The 18,976-nt window shown below is 38.6% G+C and overlaps 1 protein-coding gene across 1 annotated transcript; it reads left to right on the top strand.

Annotated features, from left to right (window-relative positions):
* The first annotated feature begins 284 nt into the window (after window positions 1–284).
* On the top strand, window positions 285–18,602 carry LOC103463400 (rho GDP-dissociation inhibitor 1-like). The gene is made up of 6 exons (XM_008406720.1): window positions 285–393; window positions 5,348–5,536; window positions 12,576–12,659; window positions 14,210–14,286; window positions 14,725–14,788; window positions 17,041–18,602. Exons 2-6 carry the CDS (start codon window positions 5,350–5,352, stop codon window positions 17,238–17,240), a joined length of 612 nt encoding a protein of 203 aa, XP_008404942.1. The 5' UTR covers window positions 285–393; window positions 5,348–5,349; the 3' UTR covers window positions 17,241–18,602.
* The last annotated feature ends 374 nt before the right edge of the window (window positions 18,603–18,976 follow it).

The raw sequence follows: 18,976 nt of genomic DNA, 5'->3' as shown, positions 1-18,976 counted from the left end.
TGTGCTGCATACGACATTTCAGTAGCCTCCCGTTTATGTATTGCAAGTAATTTTAATTGATCTAAATATTGTATTTGTCTGAGAAGCAGACTTTTGGGTGCCCAGAAGTACCTATTTTCATTTTATTCAAATCATTTGAAATTACTTTATATATAAATTCTGTCTAATCTTTTATTATTTCATGACGCCATTGTTCATGTTAACGCAGGAAGGAAAGACTGTTGAATATCAGCGCGCGCAGCTGCAGTACGTCAGCCGCGTGCAGCGCGCGCGGCCCCGTGCCTGTTAACGGGGCGGCGCCTTTCCCTTGTTCGCCATACTTGCAGAAGGGCTCAGCAGCGAACGCACTTACTGCAGAGGCACCTGAAATCACTGCGGCTTTTTAACTTTAAGGTGAGTCCTCGCGTTGTAAAAGCCACCCGATAACATTGATCTGAATCTATTTCCGGCCTTCGCTCTGCTTTGAGTCAGTCTTGATGCTGCTCGCGCTCTGACGGATGATAACTTGTCACGCTCGTGCTAGCCGCAAGGCACCGTTAGCTTGGCTGGATTGTTTCCTCGCCGCCTGTCTTTTCTCCTAGTCCCACCCTGTAAGAAAGGGCCGACGCCTAGAAAAGTTGAGCCTTATTTAAAAAATGTTTATTCATTCAATAATATAACGTCGTTAATTTTGAGAACTGCTCTACTGTCGCTGAAGTGTTGTGTAAAAAGCAGCACATACAACGGTTTTCCTGGTTGGAAAAAAAACAATCCTGTTTATTAGCTTGTAGCCTTCACATTCATGACATTTACACTTTTTGTCAGAGGAGCAGTTTAAATTAATCTCTATCGTAGGAATGCATTTTCCTGTTTACATCTTCCACCAACTATTTTTAAATATTACTATTTTAGGGCTATACACATGACCAAAATACAAATGAAAATTAACTTGCCATTGCACTGACGACTTTCAGACTTGATTGAAATATAACTAGAACCTTGTTTTAGGATCTTTCACAAAAGTTTCACAGCTATAATTCTGTAGCTATACTTTATAGGTGCAGCACTTTAGTGTAGAGCTAATCCACCTTTATATCTTAAGAGTCGCATCATGTAGACCAATTAGCTGAGCTGAGCATTAAACAATAATTGCTGTCATATTTTCAGCTATGAAGAGTTAAAGTATTTTATTAAACCATCAATGGAGGAAATTATTTTAAATTGATGAATACTGTTTGTTTTTCCAAACATCTTCAATTAGGTTGTCATTACCACATTTATAATAGCTAAGTATTTTCCATGGTAAGAATAAATATAACAACTCGTCCAGTAAAATGTGAAGTTGGACCAACAAAGAGGGAATCTGCTGCTAATAGATCAGTTTTATTTGAATTCATTTTGTAAAGGGATATAATTTTTAAGATGGCCAGCACCATCATAGAAGCTGATGATGATGCAATGAAGTGTTTTAGTTTTTTTTCCCTGAGTGCCATGTTGTCACTTAAGAAGAGCTGTTTAACAACGACTTCTGGTGGTTTTTGTCTTTTTTTATACATTCATCAGTATGAGATTCTCATGGTTTTGAAGTATTATGATGATGATCATTGTAAGTTTGTGACATTTACCCTGATGTATTCACTTTTATTCAAAAGAGAAAATGAGCAACTATTCCTTTTGCTTCAGGTTATTGTCTATATTATGTTTTATATAGCGTTCATTAATTTTGTGACATAAACTTTAGCAAACCTAAACACCCATTTTATATTGGTATTATCTTTTTGTGTACTTTTTGACTGTTTTGCCACTGCACCTTATAGCTAAGACTCGGGTAGAGACACAAGGAAACATTTTGCTCATTAAGGCTGACATCTGTAGTTGCCAAACATGCCTTTCCCTTTCAAGCGTTTTGAACATTTCAGCAAAGATTCAGCTACAAAACTGATCAAATTGTCTTTACAGCTGCAAGTTACAAAATGCCTACAAAATTAATCTGAAATTATTTACCAAGATTTGTTATTCAACACATTGAGTCATAAAAACTCACATTTATCATCATACATTAGCGTAAATATTGTAACAATTCCTTACAAATATTTCCAAATTAGCATCACAAAATATGTGAGTTTGATTACAAAAAACACAAAAACAATCTCAAAATCTTGGAGGGACTTTAATATTTATTAATATTTTAAGTTTAATGGGTTTTATCAGTACATTTTGGCACAACTGGCCCTTTAAGAACATTCAGATTTTTGATATGGCCCAAAATGAAACCGACTTTGATACCCCTGCTCTAATGGAAGTGGGAGTGGAAAAAAAACTCAACTTGAATCTTGCTCTAAACTTTTAGGGTTATCAGGGTCAATTAGTTGTGTTAAATCACAACTCGTATCAGAATGTAATTTTTCAAAATAAATATAAACAACATGCAAATTTTCCAAGGGCCATAATTTTATAAATTGTTTACATTAAAGTAGCTACAGCTCATAATAGTGTAATGTAATCAGAAGTGGCATCAAATCACGTATCAACACTGGCAGCATAAGAGAGCCAGGATATAGAAGTGAAGAATCCCAAAGTTTGGTTTATAGGAACTTCGGCTGCACCAGCGCATAATGTCCCAGAATCATTCACTCTCCCTTTGTGTAAAGTTTCCTGTCCTATTCAGTGGCTGGCCTGATTGTTTCTACACACAGCTGGGTGTGGTGATTCTCTCTCATAGGATTACTGTGATTCCTTTGAATCTCATGTTAGCACATTGTGTGTTACTTCAGTACAAGTGAACAATTTGACAGGATGGGTAAGAACTACAAGTTATTTTGAGAATTCATCTACCAAGGCATACGTCAACATTGGTCATTATCTCATAGCTGCTGGAGACACGAGGCTCTTCAATTAGCCTTTTCTATGGAAGAGAGCGAAGTAAAAGCACTGAACTTAAAGTCATCAATTACATCATTTATTTACAAGCTTCTCATTTAGTATTTTATATATAGCGTTGGTCTCTTGCAGATTTGATTTATTATTTTAATATCAAATGATTTTTTTTCCAATAAAATGTTTCCAGTCAATTATTCCAAATATTCTGTAAATGACTGTAGAAAAATTTGTGAGCCTGCTCTAATTTTTTATAAAGTTGTGTTCAAATTTTACCCCTAATAATATCAACAAATCCAGAGGGATGCTCGAAGATGTTCATAGATCTTTTATTTTTATCACAAAGAAAGGTGGGGGAAACAAACTCATGACTCAGTCACATTTTTTTCTGGTAGAAGACCAAATGTATCTAGGTTTTGTGGAAAATTGAAGGGGGATATATGAGGCAATTTATTTGCAAGGAGGGCAGCTTGCTTAGCATTAGAGCTTCTCATGCTATGTGTGGTCTTGAAGTCAAGTGATGATCTAAGGTGATTGTACAAAGAAATTATCAAGATCCCTCTGTGTGCACGCATCAGGTTTGTGAAATATCTGAGAAGACTAAATCCGATCATTTTGTCAAACTGGGTCTGTACAAAGCATTAACAGCAGTGGTTTCATTCACTAAAACGTGCGTGCAAAATACGTTCTTCACTGTGTTCAATGAAGAAGATTCATTTATTTGGAGGTTATTTAAATAAATTTAAGTTCTAATAAGCGAGACCAGCACTGTACATAAAAAACATTAGTGGTTTACTGAAGGATGGAGGTGAGAGTAAATATCTTGAGAAATTAAGTAGAAGCTTGTTGAACCATAACAAATTTGTGTCCTTGAAATGTCTGAAACTTGTTTCCACCCATTGTTAAATCAGTTTTAGTTTGGAGCTCTATGCAGTGTGAACAAATGTCCCATTGTTCCTGACCAGCTATCCTACATTCAAGGATCTTTGGTTTATCTGTGACTGAAAAAGTGGCTCTAATAATGGGGCTGCAGCCAATTACTTTCACTGTTTTTAACCTAATAAAAACTTAAGCTCTCTAAATAATTTAACTAAAATCTGGAGGGTGCTCTGAGAATCTCCTCACTGTTCCATAAATTGATAATCTTCTACTCTTGCAGTGTAGAGAGACATAAAATAAAATATTTTTATCTAAAAATTTTATAAAATCAGTCGCGTCTTTAAAACAATTGGTGTCATTTCAAACATTTTATTGGTATTCCAAGTCCTTAAGGAGATAATCATGTCACTTTGGACTTTCCTGGTTGGATATGTCTCAAATAAAATTAACATCTGCAAAGATAGTATTTAATGCGAGTGAGTTGTGATCATCTCACAGTTATTAATTGCTCGTCACCGAAATCCCTGTGGGATAATTTAAGTAATATATTTGTCTTGGTTCTGTGCTGGTCTATGGGGTAATTTCATGACTTTACCCAAATGTCTCTGCACAGCTTTAACCTGCAAATTCTCCAAAAAGAGCCCCATCATTCAGTTTACTGCTCTGTTTTCCTCATCGGACTGCTTTAGCTATTTATTATAGCTATTTATTATGTTGGATTTTTTTTTTTTTAAAACATCAGCCTGCGTTAAGACGGTAGCTCACAAGAATCGACACAAAAACTAGAGGTTTAAAATATTTAGACTGCATTGCTTCAGTCTCCCAACATGTCTGTGGGGCTGTTGTAGGCTGTGGGTGGGATGGCTGCAGTGTGAATGTCGAGACTCTTGGAGTAAACAGAGCTCTTCCTGCTTTTGTTACTCACTCTGTTCCTGCAAAGGAAATCATTCCAGTGCTAACCTTCTAAGCTCTTCCATGGGGAAGAGCAGAAGGACCCGTTATTTGCTTTCATAATAGCCAGCTGTACTGGCTGCGTTGGAGCCTTCATTCCTGATGTTATGGTTAAGAGGACAAAATAAATGTTCTTAATTTTTAATTCAGAGGAATTTCCTGGACTGCATCCCGTATTTTATATTTTAGAAAAATAACTCCAATATAAACAGAACTTAATGTAGTGAATGTAATGAGTGCAAAATGCTGTCTTTTGTTTTTTACATCTCTTTTGGCTCAAGTTTGTCATTCCAGGGCATGTCAGTAGTTTTCCCTTGACCTAGATGTCGCCATATCCTGGTGGGGAGACTTTCTGTCATGTGATCCATGACACCTAATTCAATTCATGACTCATTTTGATGACGTTACTTCAGCGCAGGTTTCATATAGCAGAGCTGGGGCAGCAGCATCAAGATAAATGAGGCTTTTTGTACAACCTGACAGCAGCACACCAGATACATTGCAGTACAGAATACAAAACCTCAGGATTTGAAATGAGGGTGATTATCTATAGGTGTTTATCTTTGTTTTGGTTGTTTCTTTGCACTTCTGTTTTCTTTTACATTTCTAAATTCTCAGCTTGCTTTGCTGCTGTTCTGATGTCTGTTATTCATTTCTCCAGACATGGCTGAGGATGAGGTGACCCCAGAGCAGCTAGCAGCCATCGCCGCCGAAAATGAGGAGCCAGAGCCAGTAAACTATAAACCACCAGCGCAGAAGTCTGTGAAGGAGATCCAGGAGCTGGATAAAGATGACGAAAGTCTACGCAAATACAAAGAAGCCCTGCTTGGCCCCGGGATCACTGAAGCTGGTATGTCACACAGTATGATTATGTGCCTGATTGAGGGAGGAGGTGCTGCTGCTGCTGCTGTCGAAATTGTTTCTAGAGTTTCATGGTTTAAGAAGCTCAAATCCTAAATCCCTTCTGGTGTAAACAATTGCTTTTGCTGTGGGATTGTGTTGGAAATGAGGCTAATTATTTGCCTGAGATATAGACTTTAACAGCTGATGTGTGTTTTTTTGTAAGCTGTAGTAAAAAACAAACAAAAAAAACCCCTGAAGAACTAAAAAATATTCTGCTGCAAGTTTAGTGTTTATAGAAAATGTTTATTGCTCAGAATTAGGCCTGTCGCGATAAACGCTAAATTAATTAATCGCACAATAAATTAAAACTATCGGCCTCATTTTAATTATCGGCTTTATCGTCTCTCTCTGCGTTTTTTCTTTCTGTTGATGACACTGAATGAAAAAAGGCTCAACTCCTGTGCTCTCCACTGACCCTCCCTTCCTATTTCTTTAGTGTAATGTCCAGCGCACATTACACAAGTTGTCGGCCGATTGTCGGCCCATTTTCAAAACCTGAGAGACACATTAGCCGACAGAAATCCTAGGTATAACGGTTCGATCGGGTTCGTCATGCCGTGTGGTATCCAGCCACATGGGCACAAAATAATTTTAAAATCGGGCATTAATCAATGCTTTACTACCTGTGATGCATGTGGCTAGAATTAAAGTCCTGACTGAATGAAAATCATTATAACTTATTTATGTCATTTTAACAAAGAACAGCTGAAAGCCTACCGGGTTTATCAACTGCGGTAGCAATTTGGCTCCAACTCCTCCCCTTGTCATTTCTATATTCTTTGCACGAAATGTTGAATAAATATTAATGTTGCTTCCACATATCATCTCCAATGTCCGCTGGACTTCGGGTCGCGCCGTGTCAGCTATTGGGATTCCCCTCCGTAATTTCCCCTCAGAAAGCGCGGAGGAGAATCCGCGCTTTCTGATTGGCTACCTGTCACATTCAACAGGCTGCGTTAACYCTCCCAGTCGGGAAAACCCCTGATTTAGATCGGAGCGGCCACGACAATCTACCATAACACACCACACACTACAGGATGATCGGTTACGAAATCGCCAGCGACAATCTTAGAAGGGTCAATGATCTAAGATTGTCATAAGGGGAAAATAGGAGCAAAAAATTGTGTGGTGTGAACTACTGCATTAGGTAGTCGTATGTGCCCATCTTCTCTATTTAAATCTAGTGATTACTGAAGGGCAATATAGTATACAGACTTCATAATCTGCACTCTTTTGGTTGAATGCAGTATTTATTTCCACTTTGGCTTTATGTTTAGTTTTTATTCAAGTACGTTTTATGTTAATGGAGACTGAGAATCCATTAACACTGGAACTGATTTCGTTTATCAGTTCCAGTTTTATGTGTTCTTTTGAAAATAAAGTGTATCTATCCATGTCTGGAAATTGCATGCATTATTAGTCATTTCCATTAAATCAGTGTCAAAAGGTCTTGAAACAATATTATCGTTTATCACAATAATTTTTTAGACAATCGTCCAGCAAAATTTGTTATTGTGACAGGCCTAGTCATATCTGTAGGTAAACCAAATGCAATGCCATGACGTGTTTTTACAAACTGTCTTTTAACGGACCATGAGCACACACAGCGTCGGCTCTACATCTGTGTGGATCAACAAGGGGAGATGAGCAATTTTATAGAAAAAGTGCTTTAAGGAGTTTACTGCTCTGTACTTTTTGCTTTTACTTGATTATTATGAATTGTTTCTATTCTTACTTGAGTGAAATTTCTTTATACTCTGTTCCATAGAAGTAACTTCAACAAAGAAAGAACAAACTTATTTTAACCATAAATGTATGAGATACAGAAACACCTACATACTTGTTTCTATACCAGCTTTGTTGTTCTAATGCTATTTTCTGTCTGATGAGCCTGTTGGGTCTTTTGGACATTAATAAAATACAATAAACACTACATATTGACACTGGAAGTACTTTAGCCTGTTCTGATATACACATTACCTACTGTATGTATTATTTTATGTAAAATTTAATATTAATATTAATATTGGACCGTTTTTAAAAATGTAGTCTTTAAAATACCTTAATTGTATTTGACATTATTTTGACATTATTTTAAAAATATGAAATCAGATTTTATGGTCACTTATGTAGACTATAGTTTTGTCAAACACTTCTTTTTTTTACTCTGGAGTACTTTCTTGGAAAGCTACTTTTTTACTTGAGTAAAAGTATGCTGAAGCAGTGCTGCTCTTTTGGCTTCTCTACCCTCTTCTGCCAATGCTGGTTATTCAGTGCCAGGAATAAAACCAATAACTTTTTCATTTTTGTGCAGAAGCTTTGGTCACTATTGCTTTTCACATATTTAAAATAAATCTTTATTGTCATAATAGAGCAGAGAGTCAGGGAGGAGACATTAGACCAGAGGCCAGCAGCAGGGACGATGATGCAGGGTCTTCTCAGGTAAGATTGTAACTTGCTGAGAGAAAGAGATCTGTTGCAGGGAGAAACCAGGCAGGTATCAGGACAGGGTTTTCATAGATATCTCAGAATCATTCTCATTCACACCAAAATACGTTTCCTGTATAGTAGGGCTGTAGTGATACAATAATCTCACGATACGATACGATACACGGTATTCTGCTCACGATACGATATATATTGCGATATTCAGCAAACGATACAATTCAATACACTTTTGCGATTTTCTTAAAGATTTTAGAGGGAGAGAGTGATTTTGGTGACATTTTGTGACAGTTATAGAGTTGGATTGAATTAATTTAACTGAAAACGGATTAAAAGCACCAACTACACAATACCTGGCTCTGGTTGGACGGGGACACAGACTTAAAGTCGACAGCTGCACAAAATGAATCAAGGAAGTGGTGAGAAAACATGTTTCTTTTAATTGAAACGGTACAAACTGTAGCTTACATGCATTTGTAAAGTAATGGATGTAAGTAGGGCTGTTGTAAACGATTATTTTAGTAATCGAGTAATCTAGATTTTTCTTACGATTAATCGAGGAATCGGATAAAAACAATTATGAAATAAAATATTGGTAAATCTTCCATAACACCAGTGTTACTATCGGATATCAACATCAGTCTATTTTTTCCACATTTGTGCTTCCCTACCAGTTACTTTTTTGTAGACCGGGGGAGCAATACGGGATATTTACGGATCCTCCGTTCAGAAACTCATCTACCAGCCATGTTCCGCCTCCCATTTGTTCAGACCGGGATGATATAAGTTTATTGTGCGGTTCGTCCGTAAAGCTGCTCTTACCCTGTAAGCATCAACCCTCAGCCGCCCGCCGTGTTCAGTCTCTCCGCTCACCTGTATAAATCCTCCTCAGCTTCTTCCTGCCGTTCAACCAGCAGCTCCGGAGCAGAAAGGCTGCCGAACTCCTGGCATCGCGCCGGTCATTTTAAGGATGTTTATTGGTCCCACAAAAATGATGAAAATCCGGAATTATCACCAATCAGTAAAATCCCAGCGGGCCGAACTTGAAGATTGGACGTTATGCCGCTAACACGTAGCTTCCGTCAACAACTCAGAGGCGGAAGTCAGAGCTCCGCTCAACGCAAATAATGTTCCGGCTGAAACACGGTGCGCTAAATGATAAAACATAAATTAACGAAGCTTCGAGGCAGGTCAATTTTCCTCGAGGAATTTTAATAATCGAGGTACTCGAATCACTCGAGGAATCGTTTCAGCCCTACATGTACTTGCATGCATTAAGTAATGTAAGTAATTACATTACTTAATGTAATTACTTACATTAAGTAATGCAATGTAAGTAATTGCGTTACTTACATTATGTAATGTAACCCTCCACAGAATCTCTGTCAGTGAAGTTTAGCTTCTCTAAAATAAAATTACTTTCAGTCAGAAGAAACATGTTGGTCAAATTAAAGAGTTAAGTCTGCTTGGAGTATGAATAATTTTGAACAAAATTCTGTTCATTGTGTTATAAGTTCTTAAACGAGAAAGCATAAAAATGTCCTGTGTTGATGTGAACCCACACTCACTGCTGGTTGACTTTGTATTGGATCAGTGATGTAATCAGCTTGGTCTTCGTGTTTTTCCAGCACTGTGGTCCAGTATCCATCGGATTGAAACCATGAATCCATTTGTTTCTAATTATTTTTGCTACACTACAACCAAGAAACTAAAGTCTAATTATCAAAGAGAGTGCCTGAACTACAGCAGAAGTGTCCCAGTTTCAGCTCCCTGGAGCTCACATATTTGAACAGCTGCAGGATGCAGGACTCCTGCAATGCTGCAGCAACTGGACTAATAAATACTTCAAGAGTTCCAGAATAGCTTTAAAGAACTTAGCTTATTTACAGTAATCTTTGGGATTGCTGTAATCTCAAAGTATATTGAGGATATATTAGCATTTTGGAGTGACCACATTAGTTCAAATCATTTTCACTACAGCAAATGTCTGAACTGCTGGATGCCACCACTATACATTTCTCAGATTGGTGGGAATGTGCACCTCTCTCCTTGCCTCCAGGCTGACCCACTGTGACTACAGATGACTACAGATCTTTATATCTGATGTTCTGTGATATACATCAGTTCTGTGAACTAACCCATTAGTTGTCAGCTCTGGTCCTCTGGAGCCACTGTCTTGTATGTTTTAGGTGTTTCCCTGCTGCACACACTTGACTTAATTACATGGGTGATTAACAGGTTTCTGCAGCATTGTTGGCATGCTGGAGGCGTAATGAAATTATTATTTGAGTTGGATGGAATGGGGATGGTGGACCTTCTAGAGAGTCACGGTTTAGAAATACTCATCCAGCTGATGTCTGTGCTGCAGTTTGTGATGTTTCAGGACGCTGCATCTGTGTGATGCCGTATAATAAAGGTTGCTTGAAGAATCAAATTTCCATCTGTCTGTGAAGTTTGAGCTCTTAGCCTTTGGTTAGCAATGACCTGAAACTTAACTTGTAAGGAAGAAGAAACAATTTGTGGTTCTTGTCATGTAAGAGGTTAAAAAATGACACTAAAATGTTTTAACTAAACGTTTTAATGATGTCCACTAACTATTGCATGTAGTAGCTTCAACTCATCTGGGAAGGCTTTCTAATAGGTTTAGGAGTAAGTTTATGGGGATGAGCATTCTCCTCATGACATAAAAAAAACATCTGTCTTCAGTCAGAGGTTTCTTCAAAGTAGTAATACAGACTGCTACAGGAGATATTTTTATGCTCACAGCTATCACAATCTACAATAACTCTTTAGTTAAACGAGTTATAACAACATTAAGTATATTTGAATGTGAATGTTTGACCATCTGAGGGTAAGAATTCAGACACTGATACTGGACAAGAACTATGTTGTGTAATTTACGAGAACACAGTTCTGTTATGTTTTGACTCTATGGAGACCGGTAAACTACTTCTACACCAAACTTTCTCGTCCATGCCTTTATGGATGCTGCAATGTGCACAGTCATGTTGGAACAGGAAGGGACCGTCTAACATAAGTTGGGAGCATGAAACTTTCCACAACATTTAACTTGTAAGCTGAAGCTTTACAAGTTCCTTTTATGATCAGTGAGGAGCCAAGCCTAACTAACTTTCCTCTGCACTGACGTGTAAACCCAACACAATGCAGTCAGAGATACTCTTGAAAAGAGAGCATCTCTGCCAGGCTCAAAGTTGTGTGTTGAATTACCAAAGTGGCCTAATTCATCCCTCCAGAGAACATATCTGTGTTACTGTAGAGTCCCATAGTGGTGCACTTTACACCATTGCTTCTGACACTTTGCATTATAATTGGTGATGCGAGACTTGACTGATTTTACATCATGGCTACCACTTTGTGACGGAGTTGCTGCCGTCGCCCATCACTTTGACTTTGCCAACAATACAAATAACACTTGAGTGTGGAGTATTTATTAGATAAGTTTTATGACTGAACTGAAGGCACATGGACCCATCCTGGATTTCATTCAGCTCCTGAGCGACCCAATCTATGCTGGAGTTTATGTTCATGTGGACAGAAATGTCCAGAACCTCTAAATTCAGTGATTTGGTCTGCAGTACACCATATGCTTAAAGATAGACAATACTTTAACAAATGTCAGTACAGTCTAATTATTCTGTTGCTCACTAAGCAAAAGTCACACAATAGACAAATGTGACCTATATCTCACTTTTTCACCGCAGTGTGAATCGCCTAATTCCAATCTTTTCTACAAAAAAAAAAAAGAATAAAAAGTCTGATTTATGCCACTTTAATATCTGGAACTAAATCAGATATCCAATAGTTTTCAAAGCATCTGAATGGTCATGTCAGTTTATCTGACTTTTTTTTTGTTGATGTGAGACATGCATCATAATTCTGCACCAGAAGAATCAAGATACAGTAAAACTTGGACGTAAATAGTGTTTAAAAATTATAATTTTGGGAAATTATGAAAGAAGTCTATGTCAGTGAAGCTCATTACATCATAATCCCACCAACTACGGATCCAAACGACTTCTGTACACAAGTTGGAGTCGATGCTCCACAAAAGACCATTTCTTTTTATTAGTGCCTTCATCTTATGATCATGTAGCAGCATTGCCATCTCCCATTGTTGAATAACTGCAATACTAATACATAGAGTGCGACATTCTTCTTTTGCGCATTGCTTTGGAGTCGTAAACCGTTCACACAGAAGTCTGATTGCGGAAGCAGAAAAAGAAATCGCATTTCAGAAAAACATCTGAATCGAGCATCAAGACCTGCTTTGTGGCCGTAGCCTAACTTAAGTTGTTTCTGTTGTGGGAAGCTGATGTTTTAAACCACAGCTTTGCCACACATCTTGAACTGGGAAAAGTTACTACTTTACTTTAGTCTACTTTAGGCTTAGATGCGATGTTATTTCTAACTTGGTATGTTCCTACAAAGCCATCACCAACATTTGTTAGCATCCTTTGGAAAAGGACTCTCTTGTCAGTGTATTAATCTAAATATACATATATTTTTTAAATCCCATCCAGATCCAAATGCTCCTAATGTCCAGGTGACCCGAATGTCTCTCGTTTGTGAAACTGCACCAAATCCCCTGGTCCTGGACCTGCAAGGTAAGCCCACTTTTTTCCATCCAATTTGCACAATATTTCCCCATATTTATAGTCTTTTTATAAATTTTTTTATTGGGGTCAAAATGTCTATTTAGAAAACTGCAAGAGGTCCGAATGCAGCCAAATATTTTTAAGCTAATCTCCTGTGCAACAGCGAAAATAAACAGAGCCTTACTTTCCTTACACCACCACACATCTCCTTGCCCTGTGTCAAACCTGGAAGTGCTCATAAGCGTAGTTTACACAGTTGAAGTCATTTTACTCCCTGTGGAAAATCTCCAGCTGGCCATGATTTGAGTCGGTGCAGAACATTCTGTCCTGTGTTTGCTGTGTGTTCCTGGCATCACTGCAGCTTTTTCAAACTTCTCATCCAATTATGACAGCCTGCTCCGTAGATGCAATGGATTGAAACGATGCTGAGTTGGTGTCACTTTTTCAATATTTCCACCGAATCTGACAGCCAACAAGAGTAGTTCTGGTGTGCTTAGCTTAAGTAGTGAACCGCTGGATATATTTACATTTGATACGCTGAACAATATGTGTGAATAATTTAATTTACCTCCTGTTAAAGAGTTTGTATGCATTAATTAGTAGAGGTGTCTTATTTATAGAGACTCAGTCGGAATCTGCTGATGAGTCATTGATTATGATGAGGTCAAGCAGACTCGTACTTGAACAGAATAAAGTAATAGCAGATGGAGAAGCCATATAGCGCGAGGTTTGGGTCAGGGATGCTGGACATGGGGTCACCACACAAGGGACTCCCCGTTCATTTTTAGACTCCATTGATTCAGGACTTGGAAGATGATCAATGCACATTGTAAACTACTGTTTGTCTGCACGTCCAATAGATTTCTTTCACTTAAGCAAATTTGTTATGTTTAAGTGTCAAGAAACAAACAAACCAACAAAAAAAAAAAACTGGGTCTAAATAAAATTCATATTTATTTGTGTGCCTGCACCAAAATATGGGTTTAAATGAGAGGGGTGTGAGGAAGAGGGTCTGCAGAAACCTAAAAATAAAACTAAGTTATCGTTTGTAGTTTCTCTGCTGAGTTGTCCTACTTTCAGTGCTGTAAGCTTTTCTGAAAAGACACACATTCTTGCAGTGTTTTTTAAGCAATCTTAAGGATTTCCTTATAGATTGTAATGATGTGGAAAAAAAAACAAAATCTTTGTTCTAAATTGTGATGACATTTTAACAACTTTTCACACACACACACAAAAAAAAAACCGGATAATGTTGCTGGAATTTTCAGATCACAAAACAATTGAAATTTGTGTTTAGTGTAGAAAACAACAACGTTTTACTTTTCCCCCCCAGAAAAACTTTAATCTTTAAAACTGATACCTTCTGGTTGCTACAAAGTCAGAAAATACATTATTTTATATATTGAGAACTGATGTTGCAGCATACTGGCTGCCGGTTCTGACAGACAGATGTTTTTTTTTTTTTTTTGTATGAAATGAATGAGAAACTAATTTGGCGAAGGACTCTTGCTGTTTGATTTCCGTCCTGGATTCTCATGACCGTCCAACTTTCCTTACAGGAGACCTAGAAGCCTTTAAGAAGCAGGCCTTCGTGCTAAAGGAGGGAGTAGAATACAAAATAAAAATCAGCTTTAAGGTAAGACTCATGTCAGTCTTTTTTAGGAGTTATCTTTTTCTTCAAATATAGATACACATAGTTACATAGTAGTTATAGCAAAGATTCAACGTGACTTTAATATCCCTGAATTTGTAGAGTAATGCCTCAAAGACACAGTATCCACTTTGTTGTTCTGAGACGTTCTAAGTCAGTTACCATGGTGATATCCCCCAGCGGGTTTTAGTTTGATTTTGAGTAGAAATGGTGATAAAACTCATTTTACTTTCGGGCCCAATAATTTAGTTTTCCATCCATATTTTTTATCCATTGCGGCTCCTTTCAGGTCTGCTAAACTCGAAGAATTCATCGCAAACCCGCAAAATTACTCATTTTAATTCAACTCTTGTTACGAAACAGTGAACACTAATTTGTAAGATTTGTCTCTGCTAATATCTCAGATGACGTCTGTGTTCTCAGGTGAACAAGGAGATTGTTTCGGGCCTGAAGTACGTGCAGCAGACGTTCAGGAAAGGAATGAAAAGTGAGTCAGCAGCTTCTCCTGATGTCTTTTGAACCGCTTGTCCACAGACATTACTCCGCTGTCTCTGAAGCTCAGCAGGCTCTGTCCAAAACCAAACAGTAGTGAGGACTCCCTGCAGCCAGATCCCTCACAGAGGCTCATCTGGAGATCTGCTCCACTTCAAAGGCCGTTTGGCTTCGCATCACCTGTCGCTAAACTGATGCTGTAAACAGCTGTCAGTTGGTTAGCAAATGTTATATTGTTACATTTCCTCCAAAGCATCCAGCCTGGAAAAAAGTTAAAATCCCTAAAGTAACTGCTTGGTTCGTCTCTGTTTTATTCTGCTTTTAAGAGACATAATTGAGGGTGACTATTTACACTTATGCTAATGAAAAATGTCAAAACTGCGATAAATGTCTCTGCTGTTAATTAAAATTCTTTGGCTACAATATGCACTCTATGGTCATACTGTATTCTTTGTAGTTAATTATTACATAGGCATATATTTTGATCCAGCTCAATCTTCTGTAAATGTTTTTTTTTTTTTTACTAATTTGCTTCCTAAAATGACCAGGTTTTATCGCAAGCTTTCCCAGTCTTCAAAGATCTAAAATGTATTTTTCCAGGGCGGAAAAGTATCAAAATTAGTTTCTCCACTCCTCCTATGCTGTCTTTGTCCACATGATAAAAATCTGAATTGATAGAAAATGTTCCAGCAACTTAGCTGATGGTTTTTATTTCAAATATTCATACAGTCATCCGTCTGTCCAGCCATTTGCACATCCATCCTGTTTATTAATTCAATATAATCTTTCACGTTCATATCTGCCCATCAAACATCCAATCTGCCTCTCAAACTGTCCATCCCTTAAATAAACAATTCATGAAATCCTCCTTCATCCATTTATTATCTGACCAATAATTTTTAATCCGTCCAGCAAATCGTCCATTCATCTGCTGGCGTGTCCTCTCTGTCCTCTGTCCACTCTGTCCTTTTTGTCAAATCTCTGCAGACTCCGTACTCAAAACCTGAGCTCAGAAACCGACTGGGAGCTCTGGAACTGGAGTCTTAAAACCTTTGGCATTTTGACTTGGAAAATTTGAGGGAACCCTGTTTAAAATAAAACACAGATGCAAGATAATTGATGCCAGTAGGTGGCATGATTTTACCGTTTAATGGTAGCTGTGACATAAAGCCTTGGTTCTTTTTCTGCTTCAGACATGTTTAATTAAGACGGTTTTTGTGAAGCTTTAGGTTTGATTTAGATGCCATGCTGTGCTGATGGTCACCATGGAAACCTGAACTGGACAGCAGCTGGGCATTTGGTAGTGATTTTCTCACGTCTCTTTACTGTTAACACGTACTTTAACAGATTCAGCAACAATTAAATGGACAGGAAGTTCTCACACTGCCCATTAGGGTTTTTTTTTTTTTTTTTTTTTTTGAAACAGATTTCCCACAGAGCTCAAAAAGATGCTCCAATTTACAGAACATAAAAGTCAGACTTAATAAAAGTAAATGGGAATAAAGTGAGCCTGTGACAGATAAAACATATGAAGCAGAGGACAACTTGTATCAACCAGTGATATATTAATGACCAGCAAAGTAATGGGTTTGGCCATTTAAAGATGATAGCATAACTAGCCAATAGAGTAAGTTTTCAAGTCAATAACCTAATGATGTTTTATACAACAGATGTTTCAAATTTGATCTTTATATGATCATTCGCCAAGTTTATTTTTGATTAACACAATGCAAAAAAGTTTACCTGTAAGTGAACTTTTAATTGATGTTCGCTTACAGGCTGCTGCATTCACAAGTTCTTATTTAGTTAAAAATTAAAATATTATGAACTATGCAAAGCTGCACTCAGATGTTATCTTCTTGGAATCGTCTTTTGCCCATCAGCATTTTGAAAACGGAACGTTTTGTTTTTAAATTGACTATATTGCAGAAATTCTTATGTTTTTGTGTTGGACACAGCTTCATTGTTCAGTTTTGATCTAATCTTGAGTGAACTCATTACCTTAAAAATAAACTAGACATAATTGTGTCTAGTTTAACGGTGATGCAATGGGCTTAAAATTGTGTCATCAGAAGACAAGACAATAGAACTTGGACGACTTTGCAGAGGTGATTGAAATTTCTTCATCTCTAGATATTGAACAAAATCAAACTAAGAGCAACAAACGATAAAACACGCAGAGCTAGTTGTGCCGCAGCCCTACCACAAAGACGAACTTGACGAAACCGTTTTCTGTTTTCTTGACAGTCGATAAGTCGGACTACATGGTGGGCAGCTACGGCCCGCGCCCGAATGAATACGACTTCCTGACCACGATGGAGGAGGCTCCTAAAGGCATGCTGGCCCGCGGCAACTACGTCATCAAATCCAAGTTTACCGACGACGACAAGCACGACCACCTGTCCTGGGAGTGGAACCTCAACATCAAGAAAGACTGGAACGATTAAAAAGAGGCCTTTGTGTTTGGGGCGGAGGGTTGTTCCCCTCAACCCACCCCTCCTCTTCCCCTGCTCCCATCCTCATCCCGTTGTCCACCATTTCTGCCTTTGTTGTTACTTTGCATTTCATGCTCTCATGCCTTAGTTGTGGCCTGACTGTCTTAAGCTCGCCCTGCCCTCCGTCCCTTCCTCCCTCCGTCCATTTCATCACTACCTGCACGACGGCTCATTGGTTGCTTACGACCCTTCTCTGTTCACAGACCTGCTATGTAGCACCAAGCCTCCTCACACCCAGTTTTGGTCCTCCTGGTTTTGGCTGCTTGAAGAGATTAACCCCTCCCCTCCCGATCCCCCGCCAGAAAGGTGTCTTCCTCTTTCAGTATGAAGTACATGTGGACAAGCAACTGTACAATCAACTTTTATTTGCCTTTTTTTATATCTAATTGTATCAATGGTTGTGTAATGTGACTGTATTCACATGTTAATCAGCTGTTGTATTCATAGCTAACCCCACCGCATCCGCTCTGCCCTTCCCTCCCACACACTACCGTTCCTTCGCTTGGTGTCTTTTGATACAAGAACCGATACCTGCCTTGTAACAGTTCGATCGGAGCTGCTCCGTAGCACCTTCACTAAATGTATTCGCCCACCTCCCCCCTCCATCCAGGAGGCTGGGGCCAAAGTCAACAAGGGAGTGTCGAGTAGAAAAGTAGCTGCCTTATGTCTAAACTTATCTCCTATCAGTAGGTCTGTTCCCGAAAGGCTTTGTTTCATCACCGTTCGTCCGTCGCCCTGCTGCAGTCCGTCCTCCCCCCAACCAATCTGAATTAATTCCTGCCCTCTGGAGTTGACTGAATGTTAAGACTGAATTGGGGAAAAAAACACAGTATTGGTAACCTCTCCTGTCCCAGCCGTGAGGCCTTAGTACCAAACTACAGTCATGTGGAGGAAAACTAACATTACAAAGCTGTTTTTGCTTATTGTTCCCTTTTTTGCCTTATTGTACACCATTCTCACTACATTGTTCATTTTGATTGTCAAGAGGAGGCTGAGCCAGGCGTGGAGGAGGCTGAGCCAGGCACCGCCTGCTGCTGCCGTCGGAGACCTCGGCGGTGTCTGGGCTCAACCTGCTGACTGACCCACCCACAACCTGAGATCAGGTGACACTAACCAATGTTGGATAAAATTAAACTTGTACTGTACCAGAACATCTGGATGTAAAACACTTTGTTCTCGTTGCTACGTTTATTTTCCTGCGCCATACATTCCTTCACATTGTACAGTTTCTATGAAAACGCTGGCATGCTGGTGGGGTGTATTATATCATTTGTGGTTGCTCTTATTGGTCAATAAAGATTTTGCTCAACTTGGCCTCTGATGCAGTGTTTTGCAGTGAAGTAGTGTTACAGCATGTGACAGAAGATTGAATCGAATCATTTAAACTTTCACCACTGATGCTTTAGGAAGGAAGGAAGCAGTTTATCTTTGAGGAAATGATCATTGGTAAACAGACTGCGACAGTTTTTGGCACGGCTCAGTTGAATCTAAACAATTCAACTGTAATGATATAGGCACCAGAAAAGCACGGCATCAAGAACTGTGTGAAATACCAGGTGATTTTAAATGAAAAGTTGAAGGTAAGTCACCACTGGGTCTATTGGCAAGATATTGATCCAGTGCATGTGGAAAATTGACAGAAATTGTCCGCCAGACTAATTGGCTTTCTCCAAAAGTCAAATGAAAAA

This window comes from Poecilia reticulata, linkage group LG1, assembly GCF_000633615.1.
Source record: "Poecilia reticulata strain Guanapo linkage group LG1, Guppy_female_1.0+MT, whole genome shotgun sequence".
NCBI classification, from domain to species: Eukaryota; Metazoa; Chordata; class Actinopteri; order Cyprinodontiformes; family Poeciliidae; genus Poecilia; species Poecilia reticulata.
Note: the sequence above shows the minus strand (reverse complement) of the source record. Positions and strands in the feature narration are given on the sequence as shown.

Bases quoted from the DNA above. Each gene is read 5' to 3' on its own strand.
- LOC103463400 (XM_008406720.1), top strand. From the start codon at position 5,350: ATGGCTGAGGATGAGGTGACCCCAGAGCAGCTAGCAGCCATCGCCGCC. The intron at 5,537-12,575 runs GTATGTCACACA...AATCCCATCCAG, and splicing joins CCCCGGGATCACTGAAGCTG to ATCCAAATGCTCCTAATGTC. The intron at 12,660-14,209 runs GTAAGCCCACTT...CTTTCCTTACAG, and splicing joins CCTGGTCCTGGACCTGCAAG to GAGACCTAGAAGCCTTTAAG.